The sequence below is a fragment of the Xenopus tropicalis genome, chromosome 8, assembly GCF_000004195.4.
Source record: "Xenopus tropicalis strain Nigerian chromosome 8, UCB_Xtro_10.0, whole genome shotgun sequence".
Classification (NCBI taxonomy): Eukaryota; Metazoa; Chordata; class Amphibia; order Anura; family Pipidae; genus Xenopus; species Xenopus tropicalis.
Window position 1 is genome coordinate 28,273,506 of NC_030684.2, and position 19,044 is coordinate 28,292,549.

The 19,044-nt window shown below is 39.3% G+C and overlaps 1 protein-coding gene across 1 annotated transcript in view; it reads right to left on the minus strand.

Moving 5' to 3' along the window:
* Positions 1-1,878: 1,878 nt before the first annotated feature.
* The window catches only part of wdr38 (WD repeat domain 38), a 37,434-nt gene continuing 20,268 nt past the window's right edge, over positions 1,879-19,044 (minus strand). The window contains exons 2-10 of the mRNA XM_031892006.1: positions 8,742-8,815; positions 8,428-8,548; positions 6,901-7,017; positions 5,908-6,005; positions 5,325-5,405; positions 4,873-4,995; positions 3,396-3,545; positions 2,714-2,761; positions 1,879-2,462 (exon numbers count right to left, since the gene is read on the minus strand). Coding sequence (XP_031747866.1) covers positions 2,373-2,462; positions 2,714-2,761; positions 3,396-3,545; positions 4,873-4,995; positions 5,325-5,405; positions 5,908-6,005; positions 6,901-7,017; positions 8,428-8,548; positions 8,742-8,810 — 897 coding nt within the window. The 5' untranslated portion in view covers positions 8,811-8,815 and the 3' untranslated portion in view covers positions 1,879-2,372. The remainder of the gene's footprint in view (positions 2,463-2,713; positions 2,762-3,395; positions 3,546-4,872; positions 4,996-5,324; positions 5,406-5,907; positions 6,006-6,900; positions 7,018-8,427; positions 8,549-8,741; positions 8,816-19,044) is intronic.

Sequence of the window (19,044 nt, forward strand, 5' to 3'; positions counted from 1 at the left end):
AATGGCTGAAAATGCTAGGGTAGCTATTACCCAGACTTATTATTGTACAGGAATGCTGGCCCCCTATGACACGGCACTAATGGCCTTGTTAAATTAAAGGGCCTGTAACCTTGACTTGTTTGTCTATTGCCATTACATCAAAATGAAGTCCATATCTAATTATTTCTTAAAAGATCCCAAACGTAGGAATACGATTCATGGGGATGTTGCCTGAAATTCAACAAACTGTTGTATAGAGTTTCTATACAAGCATTGTGATGCCAACTACCCCAGAGTAAGTTTTCAGCCCTATAGAAAGAGTTCAAGTTAATTGTTTTTGGTCTAAATCGGTGGTTCTCAACTTGTGGGTCGGGACCCCATTGGTGGTCGAATGACCCTTTCACAGGGGTCACTTAAAACCATCGGAAAACAGATATTTCCGATGGTCTTAGGAATAATTTTATGGTTGGGGGTCACCACAACATGAACTGTATTAAAGGGTCAGGGCATTAGGAAGGTTGAGAACCGCTGGTGTAAATAAAACCCCATCTGAAGCTGCTCCAAGGAGGAAAACATCTTTCCTGATGCCAAGATAGGAATGAGGTAGCTTCTCCCTACAAAAAAAAATCCAACCACCTTCTTAAAGCTGTCTGTCAGTAAAACCACCTGGGACAGAATTTCTCAACTTAATTTTTTTTGTTTTTAAATTATGGATCTTATCTCAGTGGATACCCTTGTGTCTGCTTCAGGGAACTAATGGTAAAAAGTTTGTTTAATGTATAGTCCTCATATTTACACACAGTTTTCATATCTGCTCTTTTGCCAGTGTAAGTATACCATCTTGGCCGGCCAAGGCTTATCATCCTTTTTGTTTTGGCTCTCTAGTTTGGTGATGTCCTGTTTGAGCACAGGAGGCCAGAACTGTACTGAATAATCTATGGAGTTTGTACCAGTGCTTTGTAAAGGGGGAAAAATGATCCTCATACAAATCTATGGCCCTTTTACTACATCTCAAAGCCTTGTTAGCCCTTGCAGCTGCTGCCTGGCATTGCTTGCTACAGCCATGTTTATTATCACCCTCTGTACACTATCTTTTAGCCAGTTTCCTATCCATGTACAAACATTACCGAGCCCAAAAGTTTAGAAAGCAGTTATTTATGCTGCACTGTAGCAAAATCTGTATGTCGCTTCTACTGTAACCCACTGTCTGAGGGAGGTTCCAAATATATGATTAACTTTAAAAATACGAGTGTCAGATTTCAGTTCCTTTTGCTCATACCAAGACCCAGGAAAGTCAACATTGGGGGACAGTACATAATGGGGTAGATTTATTAAAATGTGAATTTAGAGCTTGATACATAAAACTCCAGTTCTATTCATTCCTATGGGATTTGTATCATTTATTAATGGGTGAAAGTTAGAACTCAACATTTGATAAATACACTTCTAAAAATCCCATATGAATGAATAGAACGTGAGTGAGTTTTTATGCATTAAACTCTAAGTTCACATTTTAATAAATCTTCCCCAATATCTGACGGAAACATACCCAGGACCTGGAATTGTACTGAATGAGAAATAAATTCACTAGCATTGCTGAATGAGTTACACCACTAGGCAGTACATATAGAGGGTTATTCCTTGTTTTAGTGGAATAAAAGAAATGGGGGGAAAAAAGGTGGTATATGTCTGTATGTTAAGCATGATTTGGGTAAGAGGTTGAGGAGAATAAAGGTTAAATTGTAAGCTCTCAGAACAACGTTTTTTTTTAGCTGTTTGGGAAAATACTTATTTTAACTATTTAAAAAAGGGAAAAAATGAAGACCAATTGGAAAGTTTCTAGGAAAAGGACATATAACATACTAAAAGTTAACGTAAAGGCAAAGCACCACTTTAATAAAAAAAAAATTATATATATATGTTTTTACAGTGAGCTGTAAGCTTGTGAGGCAGCTGTCCTGGTAGAGAAAAAATAGTTTCAGGAAAAATTTGGAGGCCTTTTTACATAATTAAAAAATACAGGGTTACTGAAATTATAAGTTGAGACAGACTGGAATAACTGCTCTTCCGAATTAATTTTTTCAATCAATGAGTTTATTTCCATTCTGAGGCGAACTGTGCTTTTCTCCTAGCTGCCACCAACAGCTATTGGTCTTTTTTTCCCAACATTGTGCACTCAGTGAATGCAGCAATATACAGTGAAATCCTGGTGCAGTCTGTAAGAAACCAGAGTACTAAGAATATTTGTCTTCCAGCAAGTGCAAAGTCAGAATTACATAAGAATGGCTTAAAAACAACAATCCTAATGTCCTAGAATGGCCGAGTCCAGATCTCAATCCAAACTTGTCAGAACTTTAAAAAGGTTATTCCTTCACGATCCTCCTCTTGTGCCCTCAGCAGCTTGGGGAAAGCCCCATGGCTCCAGTTAAAAACAGGGTTCCATCTGGTGAGAATGCACATGCATGTACCACTTCCATCATCCCCTTCAATGGAAAGAGCATTCACAGACATTATAAACCATCCAATAATATTTTTAAAGGTACATAATATAATACGCTCTTTGCATTGTTAAAACAGTCATAATCCAATTATAGTTTTTATACATTCTTTATTTTTAAATGTGCTTTAGCCATCTAGTGTAGAATTAGCTTTAATTCTTATTCTTCATGCAGGGACAAGTGGCGTAACTATTTCCAGAATGGTTGGGAAAAAAGCTAAGAACTGTGTTTCTTACCTTCAGTACCTTGACACATCTCCCATTTTCACAGTCCCAGAGTCTCGCCTGAAATAAACCAGTAGGCATTTAAAAGTACACAGGAAAATCTAATATTAAAGGCCAGTCCTTAAGTAAAGGTCCATATGCATCAGTCCATATGCTGCTGCACATTTCAAAACATGCAGTGGTCTGCAATACTCTCTAAATAAGCCCCCTGCATGTTCTTATTAATATTGGTTTATTCAGGTCCCTGCACTAATGTCAGTGGCACATTTTTGATTGCCCAAATGAAACAAAGGATTAACTGGCAGCTAGGAGAAAGACTATCAAATAAGCAGGCAACGTGGAGGGGCTATAGTGGTATCCAGTCCCACTTTAACGCTTTAAAAAAAAAAAAAAAAATGAAAATTCAACTCTTAAAGTTACCACAGGCGGCTTTTTACTGCCCCTGGTAACTCGCTGCTCCCTGCCGCCAATTAATTAAGAGAATAAGAAAGTTAACGAGAATAACTGTATGTTGTTGGATATCCCTGGAAGCAAAGAGGATCTTTATCACAAGTTTGTGATGGTTTCAACCAATATAAACTCCTACATACAACTGAGCAACTATGTGTTTAAAACTAACCTGGGTGGGAAAAAAAGACAAAGGTTAAATGTAAATCATGCTATTTCCTTATTTGCAATGTGGAAATGCCATTACCGTCTTATCATTTCCAGTGGAGGCCAGCAGAATCCCATCACGGGAGAACGTTATGTTTCTCACCCATCCAGAATGTCCCTTCAGTAAGAAGATGAGGGAGCCATTACGTGGGTTCCAAACACAAACTGTTTTGTCCCAGGAACCAGAGGCCTAATAAAAAACAAAACAGTTTTTCTTGACTTGGAAAATATCACTTGCTGCCTCTTTCCAAACAGAAGATACTTGTATATAATTTAACTCTGTATATAACCCTCTCTCTTTTTGAATGAAAGTGTTCTGGCCTATTCTTCTCCTGTCTTCAAATATAAATAATTCTTTCATACATAGATATTTAATAGAATTAAAATTCATTGTAGAACATGACCTTTAGTTGAGCCAACCCTTTGGTAGTCACAGCTTAAATAGACAGATTAGATTGGCAGTTTGACCATTGTGCCAAGCCTCACAATATTCGTATCATCTTGGAGCTCAAGTCGGGCCGAAGGAACAGAATAAAAGTATATGGCCGTAACAATGTAAGGTCACAATGTGTCAATTTGGTCCACAGGCCAATTAGTTTGTCATCTTGCTGGTTGGCAAGGGTATGGGTTTAGTCCCCAAATGACATGTTTGCAACTCAGATTCTGCTTCATAGGCCAATAATATATCCAAATCAGGGGCTGCTACCATAAAACAAGGTTAAACCCAATTCAACTCTTCTAGCACAGAGTGCATGATTGTGCTTTCTGCCCAAGAGATACAGCCCTTCCTCAACCCGCTCCAATGCTGAATTTCTGAATGTGGCGGGGTAAGGGGGTGGGGGGCTGCATCAGGAAGGCGGCCTGGAAACCAGAAACCCCTGATCTAGATAAAATTAAGGTCTGTTGCAGTAAATGTTAACATTAAATCTAATCAACTAAAGACTTTTTTGAATATTTACCCTTAGACCTCTGTGGTACCTGTTTCCCGCACGTGCGTTGGTTGGCTATTGTTATATTGAAGCTCTGTGATTCTGGGACTGTTTTTACTTTATAGGAGAACTAAAGTAAAAATTACGGTTAGACACCCGCTAACTGGCATCTTTTTGCTCATTCCCAGGAACTGTTTGGCAATATTTGTACATGTGGAAATATAGAATTCTCACTTTCCAACGGTTTATTCTCACAGCAATTGTAATTATTTTTCACAAGGGGCATACAGTACATGGAAATGTAGCAGTTTTTTCTTCTGCTTTGTTCCGGGTCACTTGGTTCAACACAACTCCTGTCCCCTTCTTTTCACTGCCTGAAAGGCAACATCACTTCCACTTCCTCTCACTATATATATACTCCCTTACAACTGAAACTTTATTAACAATGTGAAATTACAACATCAACATTAACTTGTACAGTATACCTCTACTATATAATTTACACATTCATACGTAATACACTGGCACCACTAGTAACGTTTACATTTCTCCTCACGTTATTCTATCTCACCCCTCGTATTCTCTCACCAGCATGCCAGATATAGAGAAGCAAACACAGCTGACATTACTCTTATGTCCTTCCAGTATCTTGTCTGTTCCTTTATTTTGTGCTATCCAGACTCGGACAGTATAATCCCAGGATCCTGTGGCCTGCAGAGTGGGTAAGAAACATAGAAACAGTATTCTGTATTTTTTCTGACAGTTTTCCATAAAAACGTTTAGCCTGTATACATGAACACATATACATTTACATACATATACATATCTAACTGTAACCCTGGATATGTGGCTGAAGACACCTGAGAGGGACTTGGATGTCTTCAGCCACTTATCCAGGGTTATGGGGCTGATTATAAAATTCTAATGTTATTTAATAACCAGCTTTATATTGTGACAATTTTATATACACATAACATGTGCAGTGAATCAGCAAAGAGAGAGATAGAAAGGTGTCTGGTATTTTAGGGTAACTGACTTACTATATATGATCCATTTAGTGAGAAGGCACCGCACTGAATGGCATCACGATGGCCATGGTAAACTTTTCGTTTCTGACCATTCTGTTGAATATAATGTAATTAGTTAGATAAGAAGTCAACATGCAGAAGAGCAATATTTAGAGGTTGTGGCTGCCCCCAGACTTTGAGGCCTGCATCCATACACATAAATTTATTACCAGAGAAGCAAAATAGAAGTTCAGGGTAAAAGGTTTAGTGCAAAATCCCACAAGCAGGAGATGATGTACAGTATATGGATGGATAGAAGGGTAGGGATTAGTGAACTGGTTGTTGGGACATGAGCCCAGGAGCCTCTAGCTATGCCCATTATTTGTATAACTTACATACTGTATATAACTAATGTTCCTTGTTCAAATGGCAGCATTCTGAAATCCATTTGTACAATGTACTGACAGAAATGTGAGCTAAATAAAAAGGGATGTAATTGATTTAATAGTCAAATATCTAGTCCTTTACTATTATTTGGGAAACTGAAACAAAATGATTTGTATGAAGCAAAGTAATACAAATAAGAAGAGCTACTTGGATCCCTACAAGATATTACCTGTACTTCCCACAGAATGGCAGTGCAGTCCCACCCTCCAGACAGTAGATATCGGGAGTCAGGGCTGAAGCAAACAGTCTCAACGCTCTTCGAATGGTCTGTCATTAAAAGAAGGAAAATAAAGGAAAAATAAATCAGGTTAGGTTGCAGCAGTTTATGATCTGTTGAGGCCTCTAGGGTTCCTTCATGTGAATTAAAGACAGGTTAATTAGAGTCTGTGACTTCTTATTCAGCAAGGATCAAAAAAAAAAAATGTTTGCATTATTACTGAAATTACAAGAAAAGATAAATTTTCCAAGGGTACCCAATTTTTTAGCTACCCCCAAAAATGCTTTTGCTCTGGGCCGGTGTGTCACTTCTGTAAGAATTGCACCAATATGGGGTACTTTTCCAAGGAGCTCTGAACTGCCATTTTTCTTTTCTTTTCATTTTTCTTTTCTTTCATGCATAGGCTGGGGCTGGCCACTTATGCAGTACAGGTATTGGATCTGTTATCCAGAATGCTCGGGACCTGGGATTTGCCGGATAAGGGGTATTTTTGTAATTTGGATCTCCATTCCTTAAGTCTACTTAAACATCATTTAAATAAACCCAATAGAATTCTTTTGCCCCATAGAATTCTTTTTTAATTAAAATTATTTGCTTACAGTAGAGTTTATGGGAGATGGCCTTCCTGTAATTCTGAACTCTGGATAACAGGTTTCCAGATAAAGGATCCCATACCTGTATAGCAATTCTTGTGTATGCACCCAGCCCAAGTGGGTGCAGATGTTCAGAACATCCTCCGAGCCCCTTGTATCCAATATACATATATACAGGCATAAATAACATAATATTGCCTACAGCTACTTAAGCATAATTCCCCCATACTTTTGTATTCTAGTGTGCCTTTATGGTAGCAAAAGCTTGATGACCTCTGGTTTATAATATACTATAGTTTCATTTTTAGATCAGTGTCATTTTTTATGTGGTGTCATTTTGTTGTGAAATTACCTCTAAGCACATGAAGGCATTCTACAGTGTCCACTTTCCATATCCGTACTGTGCAGTCATGGGAAGAACTAGCAAACAGCAAGCCATCAGGGGAGAAGCAGCATGATTTTACTGGTCCTGCCAAAATAAAATGTAAAACAGCAGCAGGTTTCAACATTTAACACATGTAATTCACTGTTCCTCTATCCTCAAGTAGAAAACAATAGAGGCAACTGCCCCACAACCCACAATCCAAATACTGTGCGTGTAATATTAAGCAGCATAACATTACATGCCATAGTGTACATTTGCCCCCCAGTACCAGCCACGACAGTTGCAAACAGACTCATTTTGCGGATTTTTTTGGGTCAGATTTGCTCGTCACTAATGCCCAGTGTTCTCAGTACAATGCTGATAAAGGCAGGGCCGCTCCTACCATGAAGCAATGTGAAAACCTTGCCTCAAGCTGCATGGGGCATCCAGTTACCAGGGGTGGCAAAAAGCCTCCCCTGACAGAAGCCTCCTGCAGATAAGGTTGCCACCTGGCCAGTATATTACCGACCTAGCCGGTAAAATATCAGCCAGGGCCAGTGCTGGTATTACACATTTACTGGTAAATCTGCAATAACTCTGCCCTCGGCCTGCCTCCGATCCTATCCCATCCAACATCATTTCCCCTCTACCAGCTCCGTATCTAACCCACCTTGCTCCCTATTTCACCTTACATGTGGCTCACTGACATCATGCTCCATTTCCACTTAGGTAACAATCCCACCCCGATGTCACAGACCTCATGGAGCCACCCCCACCCTGGCAGGTAAGAGCATTGTAGAAAAGTGGCACCATACCTACAGAGATGGCAGACCCAATCAGCTGGAAGCAATGTTCCCTCTAATTTCTTCATGGCTATGTGTGCAAAACATTTCATTTCTGCGCATTTTAAAACTGTGTGCACTACAAAATGATGTGTTTAAAATTTAGAGGGAACATTGTTCTACAGTATAGTTTTTATTATTAATTCACCATTTTGTTATTTTTTTGCTCCCATGGCTGTTGGTCCAGAGTGGCACAACTGGAAATCATGTCTACTTCAGTAAGTGCAGACCATTTTTTCACTGCCTGCCTTATTATATTAAACTTCATATGCTTGAGGCTTATTTTATCACAAATTTCTTGGGGCAGTGGGGGCCCACCAATTAAATGTTGCCCAGAGCCCGCTGGTACCTTGGGGCCTGTGGATAAATTAGCCCCCTACGCTCAGAACAGCCTTTCCACGTGCCAGCACCCAATGCCACTGCATTGTCCCAGATGCAGGCACACAGAGCAGATTCTGGCACTCAAATGCATACTCGCATCTTTCCGCACCCAAATCTGCTCAATTTACCTGCACCAGGGACTACACAGTGACTATGGGCACGGGCACACCCAAAAGCTGATTAAAGTGTAGGGGCAGATTCTATGCTAGTGTTTATCTGCAGGCCCAGAATCAGCTCTGTGTGACTTAAGCCTAATGTGCATTGGGTTTGGTGTAGCCAATTGAATTCTCACCTGTGTGACCAGTCACTTTTTGCTTGAGGGTCCCGCTTTTTGCTTCCCACAGGTGGATGCGGCTGTCATCAGAACATGTGAGTAGAAGGTGGCAGTCAGGCGACAGGGCACAGGAATTTACCTTGAAAAAATTAAAAATATATTAAGCCTGCTTTAGTCAAAAACCAAAATATTCCAGTACCAGACCAAGAAGCTTTGGCACCTATGGCAAGAGTGGCAATCAGGTGCAAGATTTGTAGTTTAACAGTATTGTCACTGAGGCAGCTGGAAAATAAGCGGAAGTATAAATCAGAGCTTCAGAGAATCGCACTAACCTCTCCTTTGTGTCTCTCAAAATACTTCACGGTTGCTGTGGCAAAATATTCTGATGGATTTTTCCACATCTTTACTGAACGGGAAAAAGTGAGATGTGGTCTTTATTAGAACTCATGCTCATAACCTGAAGTATTCGCAAAGCATGTCCTGGTGTCAGGCAAAGCTATTTAGCAGTGTCTCCCTGTGTATACAGAAAGCCTGCCCGTTGCTACAGCTACAACCCGCCTAAATGCTAAATCATGAATAGCTGTTATTTACATTCCAGCACACTGCAAGGCTGTGTAAATCCCAGCCCCACCATTAGTAAGCCCTTACATGCTGAGGCAAAAAGCAAAATGATGACTTCTATTTATTATTCAGCCATACTTATGGCTTCTGTCCAATTGTAGTCAGATGACTAATAATCAGCATTGCTACTTTTTGTCTGAGACAGCCTGAGACAAATTCCTTAGTCGGAACTCGCATTCATGGCACAATTGCTACCTGCTGCAGATCATTGTATATACAGTATATACACTACAGTTCTTGCCTCACATCATTACGGAGCACAAACTGTCAGACATGTGGGGAAACTTATTTAGAGTATTGGCGTTCATGGTGGGCGAAGGGGGGGCACACCTTTTAGCTAGGAATTCCATCTTTTAAAATTGAACTATGGGCCAGGGCAGATCAGTAACATGGGGGAAGGGTAATTATGTAGGGGTGGGGCTATGATGTATATGGGCAGGCCAGTGATGCGAATAGGAGGATTATGATGTAAAGAGGCGCGACTTGATTCTGAGTCTGGACCAGCCAGATGAAGGAGAAGTAAGATTAGGGCTTGAGTGGGCATGCCAGGGGCTGGTAAATTTGTAATACAGGCCCTAGCCTTGGCCTGCGGGAATGTAGTCCCACCTAGAGCCAACAGGAATTCACTTTCTTCTGGTACTTGTAAAGAGGGGAGGCAAGAGACTCACTGGGGTGTAGCTGAGTATTTCTGTATAGTTTATAATGGTGGAGACCCCCCCCCATCTATGCTTTCCACTGTAAATTGAATCCAATATAATTTTTTTTCTTTTATGTCCCTCCCAAGTCAGTACACATGGGCAATATTGCCCCTCCCAGCCGGGAGGAAGGACCTATACCAAAGCCAATCAAAATTAGTCCTTACCTATAAGACCACCTTACTTTCTCACAAGTGTTATTTTTTATCCAGCTGGACAAGAGGTAGGATCTCCCTCCTCACCCAATTGTGAGTCTAGAAAGCGATACACAGTTCTGATTCTTCTTTTTGTCTTTTTATTTATTTATTTTTTACCACTGTGTGTACACAGAGGGATGATCCCAGGTAATGGAGAAGAATTTGCCTGATGCCCCAATACACAAAGGTGTGGGCATACCCATGGTCCTAGCCCTGTGCTAAAATAGCCCCCCTGCTGTATGCCCACTTTTTTTTAAAGGTCTTCAGGGACTTCAGGGCAATCACATATTAAATGCATAAAGTTAGCTACATGAACAAGAATAAGTTTTCCCTATGATATGCAATTTTTGTGGAATAAGATAACAGACTTATGAGTGATTTTAAAAGTCTCTCCCTTGTACTTACTAGGGGCTGGTATAGACTGTCTATAGTTTCTTCCCAGTCATCGGGATCTAATTGAATCCCATCGGTTTCCCATTTGTATTTCACCCTAGGCCATGGGTCTTACCTTTTGGTAATTAAAAGTTTATAGGTATTTGAGAATAGCTTTGATTTGATTGGGTGGGCTATAAGGCATTCTACATCTGGATGCTGTATTTGTGGTCACTGTGAAAAATGAGCTGCACAGAGGTATGTAATCTGTGCATCTCTGCCAAAAACTACTTATTTAATTAAGTTTGAGAAACATTGTATCTTTTTAAGCATTCACTGTAGGTGATCAAAGGGAAAAGAGGGACTTTTCAGTAAGAAACCGGGACTGTGGATTGAGCTGTTAAAATTGGGACTGTCCCGCGAAAATCGGGACAGTTGGGAGATGCAAATGTATAACAGTGGTGAGGAGGAAGTCTGGTCTTATAGATAAGGACTACTTTTGATTGGTTTGGTATAGGTCCTACCTTCTGGCTAGGAGGGGCAATATTGCCCATGTGTACTGACATGTTTCTCATTTTCTCTAATCTATAATATTATGTGTAAGCAGGGGACACTGGGAAATTAAGAGTCACAATCAGGATATGGGTATTGAACCTTAGCCCCCATGAAAAGCAGGATGGGCTTTGCCAACAAATGAATTTCCTACACATTTAACATTAACACCTGTTCAAAAAACAGGGTGCTTTTATTTAATGCCATTTTAAAAAAAAATGGAACTAAATATCAAATGTACCACCCCATGGTTTGAATAAACCCACCAATCAGCTTCACTAATGAGTGAGGGGTGACTATATCAGATTTGGCCCAGTCTGATCCTTCTTTGCTTTTTTTCTTTTTTTCTATAGTTTTTTTCTTTCCTTTTTCTAGGATATCTTTCTCCTTTGAGCAAAGCAATGGTTACATGAAAGGTTTAAATCACTTTTTACATAATAATGAATAGGAATGTAAAGTAGTACTAGTAAGCATCTTTCTATTTTTCTGATTTTTATTTCTTAATTACATTGTTTACATAGCAATAATTTACTCTACCATTTAAACTTTTATTCTTGAACCAACAAATATAAATACAGATATGGTGCCCCTTATCCGGAAACCCATTATCCAGAAAGTTCCGAATTACGAAAAGGCCATCTCCCATAGACTCTATTTTAATCAAATAATTCACGTTTTTAAAAATGGTTTCCCTTTTCTCTGTAATAATAAAACAGTACCTTGTACTTGATCCCAACTGAGATATAATTACCCCTTATTGGGGCAGAACAGCCCTATTGGGTTTATTTAATGGTTAAATGATTCCCTTTTCTCTGTAATAATAAAACAGTACCTGTACTTGATCCCAACTAAGATATAATTACCCCTTATTGGGGGCAGAACAGCCCTATTGGGTTTATTTAATGGTTAAATGATTCCCTTTTCTCTGTAATAATAAAACAGTACCTGTACTTGATCCCAACTAAGATATAATTACCCCTTATTGGGGCAGAACAGCCCTATTGGGTTTATTTAATGGTTAAATGATCCCCTTTTCTCTGTAATAATAAAACAGTACCTGTACTTGATCCCAACTAAGATATAATTACTCCTTATTGGGGCAGAACAGCCCTATTGGGTTTATTTAATGGTTAAATGATTCCCTTTTCTCTGTAATAATAAAACAGTACCTTCTACTTGATCCCAACTAAGATATAATTAATCCTTATTGGAGCCAAAACAATCTTGTTGGGTTTAATTACTGTTTAAATAATTTTTTAGTAGACTTAAGGTAGGAGATCCAAATTAAGGAAAAAACCCTTATCTGGAAAACCCCAGGTCCCAAGCATTCTGGATAATGGGTCCCATAGCTGTATATATTTTTAGCAATAATATTCGTGTGTAGACAGCCATCTCAGGGCATTGTGCCCACGCAACACATTATCTACCACTTTTAGCAATACAGGTGTCAGAGAGCTGGTATCAAACAATATAATGTTACTCCTACTTCAGGTAACTGGAGGAGTCCCAAGTCAGACTTGGATTTTTTTTTACCATTGAGTGCTATTCTGATATCTACTACTTTAAGCAATACAGGTGTCAGGGAGGGGCTATCTATCTGTTTGTGCTTTTAAGAAATGAATTTCAAGGATTCTGCTGGAGAAGCTCTATTAACAGATACAATTTGAAAAAAACATGTTTTCCCATGACAGTACACCTTTAAAGGAGAAGGAAAGTCATTTTGGCATTTTACTGCCAATAGATTTGCCACGTTAGTGCCACCTAGAATATATTTATATTATAATACAAATACAATATATTTATTCCGCATAAACCATTAAACCATTACCATACCTGAGTAAACTGCCTTAGAAGCTTTCTCACTTTGCTTAAGATAGTAGCTGCCATATGTATGTATGTATGTATATCTTTAATTATAAAGCGCTACTTATGTACGCAGCGCTGTACAGTAGAATACATTAATACAAACAGGGGGTTAGAGATAATAATAGATAAATACAAAGTATAACAATAAATACAAATAAATACAAGATACAGTTGCAATAAGTTAAGAGTCAAAGACACAAGAGGATGGAGGTCCCTGCCCCGTAGAGCTTACAATCTATATCCATTTTAGGTAGCTTCCTGCCTGCAGCTCTAGCTGATATAACTGAGATCACACATTCCTGAGGGGGGGGGGAGTATTTAGCACTTTGGTGGGAGGGGGGGAAATGTGCACATTCTGAAAATGTAATGAACAGGTGATTTATAACTAAAGAGTGACCCATTAAAGAATCCTTTCATATTGGGATATACATATCAGTAGATATCAATTGATGTTGCCTTTTTTACATTTTTCACCTTGAGTCGCTATTCTGTGATGTTCTGTGTATCACTCTCTGATCACCTGATTGCAGGTTTCTAACTGTAGCAGGAAAAAGGCTCAGCTGTGTCCTTCCATTGGCTGATATAACCAAGCATATATATGTGGCCTTGGTTTGTGTGTGAGCACAATGCTTCATACAAGCCAGAATGACAGACCTTATGCTTAAAAAACCAGTGTTTCAATATGGGATTATCCAGTGGCACCTCCTATTAGAAATATATACATGTTCAATGTAGATTCTAAATTCTGTGGCAAAGGGTCCTTATTGAAAGCAAAATAATAATATTCTGTTTAATTAATGTTTAAATTATTTTTCAGTAGACCAAGTTATCCAAGTTATGGATAGATCTGTTATCCGGAGAACACAAGGTCCCGAGCATTCCGGATACTATACCTATACCTGTATAAATGAGATTATTCCCATTGTTGCTGCACACCAGATTTGCATAAAACCTTCTTTATTTTTACATTGGCATGATCACAGGTTTTCGGACCTACTTATCCTTTAGCAGCAGGGCCACTCTTGCAGCAAAAAAGCCTCCTCTGGAAACTTTAAGAGCCAAATTAATTTTTTTAAATGGAAAGTTGGCTCTACAGAGAGCACGAAAGCCCCCTCCGGACCCGCAATGTGCCCCACCTCGGTGCATCCCTAGATGGAGCACAAATTATTGCATTGCACCTGTGAGCATTGTAAACACCAATTTGTTGGGAGCAGGCAGTTTGCTTCAGTACCTTTCCCCAATGATTAGGTTCAGAAATAGAGATCCAGAAACTATCTTAATATCCCCCCACACCAAAATAAAATGTTCAGCTTCAAGATGCACATTAACAAGTAAAGGGAACTCCCTAGAAGGTTAAGAACTGTGCTGGCCATTCTGTTCATTTGCTGTCGTCTTTAACAAATCAACTATTAAAACTACAATTTTTTATGCTTCAGAAGTAACACCGCTCCCGGGTGCTGATGTTAGTTACACAAATGTAACAGCTATTTTAGCATTATTTCTTGCATAATCCTGCATAATCTACTATAAATGTTGTAGATAACTAGCAATTTCTATTTTTTAATACATTTTTTTGCATCACTAATACATTCAATAAAAGTGCATTTATAATCCCTAATTACAGTTTAAATAAACTGGTAAACCGTTGGTTTCTCTGTTGTAAGGCACTATTATACTTTATTAACAGATGCCAAAGTTTAGCAGATAGTGGCAAATCAAAATTATCTTGGGACTTGTTCAATGGCAAACAAAAATGACACATTTATCTGGGCCAGGAAGTAGCTTTACAAAACTTGTTTAATTTATACATTTTTGTTATTGATTTTTCCCTTTATCCTGCTTTCTTTTTAATTACAATTATGCTGTTACCAATGCATAAAACATAGATAATTAAAAGTGAGCAAATATTTATAAATGCATGTAGGTTCCAGCAGAGGGCAGTGCTGAACAAACGTTCTCACTGTAGATGATGATAGTGCATGTGTACATGGGGTTCTGCTTTGTAATATACTGGAAATGGTTATTTTTTTAATAAGATTCCAGGACTAATCTTTTGTAGTGAATTTAGATTAAGATATCGTAGAAAAGTGGGGCAAATTCATATCCTACACATTTCTTATTCAGTTTACGGTAGTAAATGATCTCTGTGCTTCCCAGTGTGCCAAAGTGCTATGACATGGAGACTAAATACACAAAAGATAATTTATGAGTTGCAAAGAGTGTCAAAAGAAATCCAGTTGCTATGAGTTTAATCTCCTCTAAATATATACACAGTGACGGACTAGGACCTCAAGGGCCCACCAGCAAACCTGAAGACTATAGGCCCTGTCTCCAAACTATTTCTTCTCACCCAACCTCTTTATTTTCCTAGTCTTTTTTATTTACATGCTAGCATCTATTCTTCCATCTATTTCTCCTCTTTGTTCCCATTTAGAAATAGGGAATGACCATGAAGTTGGCCAAATGGTCAGGAGCAGGAGGGGCCACTGACACCTGGGCCCGCCGGGAGTTTTCCTGGTATCCTGGTGGGCCAGTCCAACACTGTGTATACAAACAGTTGCAACAGGATTGACAATCTCAATAGCAAAGGTTACACTAATGTTGTTGCAGTTTTTTGCACTTTGCATCCTGCCCTTCCCCGTAACAAATGACCTCTTAAAAATTATGGTTCTATCTACACGTTATTTGCAATCGATTATATGCCAGCTGGTAAGTTTTTTCTTTTTTTCCCCCCATAATCCCATAACGTGACAATGATTAGACAAAACAACTGTAATGCTGTCAGTTATGAAAGTTTTGTACCTTGACGATACTGAACACCTTTGGTGGTGCCCACTTGATAGTACAGGTCAAACCTGACTGACTATTGTAAATGTTATGGGGGGAGACCAGGTATCTGAATCAACTTAGACTTGTGTGCCTGCAAAATACAAGAGGGTGGCCCAGGTGCACTTATACAAACCGCACTCCTAACAGGGCACTAGGGCCAGCACAGACTTACTTACAATGCTACATGGCCAGTAGTATCCAGAGACACCCCTTAAAATAAAAACAGTTCCTCAACTGGACCAATCATTTTCCGGTTCTACAATGTATTTGGAAGCAAAAACAATATAAGAACTAATTTTATATTGGTGGCCAGCTACACACAAACCTTACATCACTACAATGGCATCAGATGAAGGTTGCCCCCTAAAAAAACATCAGCAAGGGAGCTTTCTAGAATATCTTGGACACTTGGACACTATAGGGGTATATTTATCATGCTGTGTAAAACATGGAGTAAAACATTACCGGTGATGTTACTCAAAGCAGCCAATCAGATGCTTTGCTTTGGTTTTCTAACTGTTGATATCTAATTGCTGATTGGTTGCCCTGGGCATTATCACCAGTAATGCTTCACTCCACTTTTTACACAGCATGATGAATATACCCCTGTATATGCTGCCCATTGCCGGGCCAAGACGACCAGGCGCCCTAGGCAATCTGGTTGACTTGGCCTGCTTCATCCAGCCCCACCACCCCGTGTGAGAACGCACGCATGCACAAGCGAGCCTCTGATGTGCGCACACAGGGTGGCTGGGTTGCTGGGGCCGCTGCAGTGGGGGGAAAGGATCCGGAATTAGTGGTAGGTAAAAGAAGAGGAACCTGCCTGCCCCCCCCCCCCCACCGTTGTGCCCTAGGCAGGTGCCTCTTCTCCCTACCCCTAGTTCCAGCCCGGAGAAGTTATGTATGGGGGAGGGTTTGAAGTCAGGGGTCTCCTCCAGTATTATACTATAGGACCATGGGTTAGATGACCAACAAAGTTTATTCCACATGAGCAGCACAGGAAGCCTCCTGCTGCATTACCATTACACACTTTAAATGGAGCCCATTTATTCATAACAACTATTAATGCCTACATTGTTTCCAGTCCTGATGGTAACCAACTGAAGTAGTTTAACAAGTGTTAATAAAAGCGCATCACGTCTAAACAACTGCCCTTGTAATCAAAATGTAACCTCTTTACCGTAACCTAAGCCTTTACTTGGGTACTCCTACTGGAAATGTTCTACAGATACTCTCAAAGGCACAATACATGACCAAACCAGATTTTCCAAGAATCATTTCTGTAAAAGCACTTCAAACTGAAGCAATGAATAGCAAATATAAAAAACAATCTGCTTGTTAACAAGGAGGATACATCACTTTTCATTTGCTTTCAAACGGAATGCTTACACTCCTCATTTATAAAGATTAATGTTCCAGTAAGATTTATTGAGAGGAAGTTGTACCTCCTTGTTAACACATCACTTGTGTACAGTATCTACACCATCTACAGCTTTTGTGAGTTGCCTATATGTTGTGTTATTACACAGCATTTTTTTTAAGCTTCTGTAGATTTTTACAGTTTTTTTTAACTAATAAAGAAAGGGATAATATTTTAACCCTTTCACTGCCAGCCGATTTGTCCCAAAAGTGAACATCTACTGCCAAGCCGTTTTTAGACAATTTGCACTCATTACATTTGCTTCGGTTTCTTGACAAGAAAACCTACATGAAATTAAGCATGTTATATATCGTTTTTTCCGGAACGAATTGGGCTTGAACATTGTAATAAAATTTTGTACTTTTTCTGGAGATTTAACACATTTTTTGAGTGAAATATGTTAAAAAAAAGTGAAATAAAGAAAAAAGTATTTTTATTTTGTGTTTTTTTTCCAAGAACGATTACATTAACTTACAAAAATTTTACTGTTTGTAAAAGCCCTGCTTCTGCTGAATCCAACAATACCAAATATGTGTTGGTAAGCCACTTTTCTTGTCCAGAAGACACCCCAATAATAAAACAGCGTTTTGTGCAATTTTACATCGAAAAAAAAGCGAAAAGGCCATCTCTATTTTAACATGGCATATCTTATGACAGAAATGGAATACCCTCATAAGTCACACATTTTTAGAAACTGCACACCTCTATATTTTTAGTTGTGGTGTAGTTTTTGCTCTAAATGTAGCTCCTGTCATACAGATAGCGTAAAAACATATACCATATTTTAATTTTTTTTTTTTTTTTCTGAAACACTATCACCGTCACAAAGTCCAAAGTAAATTTGAGAATAAAACACCAATGAAAATTTTCAAATGAAGGCAGGTTATGAAAGAACAAGTTATCCCGAGTAAAACGATACCCCACATGCATGGGTGCACCTAAAGACACGGCCTCCAAACAGCCCAAAACAGGGGCAATGCATAAGGGCAATTTCAGCTGGAAAGTTTGGAGCTGCGCTCTAAGTGCACTCCATGCAGTTTTTCAGTCTAAACACCCCCTTACTTGTGAAATACCCCCACAAACTATATGTTTTCTGAAAGTGCACATCTGTAGCTATTCAGCAGCACCATTCTTGCTTTCCTACATGCAGAATTGTGGACGCAGTTCTCCGTAGAAGTTTGCAGTTTGGCCTGAAATAAAGAAAAAAAAAGATCCAAAGTTAGATTTCTTCCCAAAATTGCCATAGCAACGAAAAAAAAACACTAGAATATCAATCTACAACTTGTCCTGAACAAAACGATACCCCACATGCATGGGTGCACCTAAAGACACGGCCTCCAAACAGCCCAAAACAGGGGCAATACACAAGAGCAATTTCAGCTCGAAAGTTTGGAGCTGCGCTCTAAGTGCACTCCATGCAGTTTGTCAGTCTGAACACCCCCTTACCTGTGAAATACCCCCACAAACTATATGTTTTCTGAAAGTGCACACCTGTAGCTATTCAGCAGCGCCATTCTTGCTTTCCTCCATGCAGAATTGTGGACGCAGTTCTCCGTAGAAGTTTGCGGTTTGGCCTGAAATAAAGAAAAAAAAAGATCCAAAGTTAGATTTCTCCCCAAAATTGCCATAGCAACGAAAAAAAAACACTAGAATATCAATCTACAACTTGTCCTGAACAAAACGATACCCCACATGCATGGGTGCACCTAAAGACACGGCCTCCAAACAGCCCAAAACAGGGGCAATACACAAGAGCAATTTCAGCTTGAAAGTTTGGAGCTGCGCTCTAAGTGCACTCCATGCAGTTTGTCAGTCTGAACACCCCCTTACCTGTGAAATACCCCCACAAACTATATGTTTTCTGAAAGTGCACACCTGTAGCTATTCAGCAGCGCCATTCTTGCTTTCCTCCATGCAGAATTGTGGACGCAGTTCTCCATAGAAGTTTGCGGTTTGGCCTGAAATAAAGAAAAAAAAAGATCCAAAGTTAGATTTCTCCCCAAAATTGCCATAGCAACGAAAAAAAAACACTAGAATATCAATCTACAACTTGTCCTGAACAAAACGATACCCCACATGCATG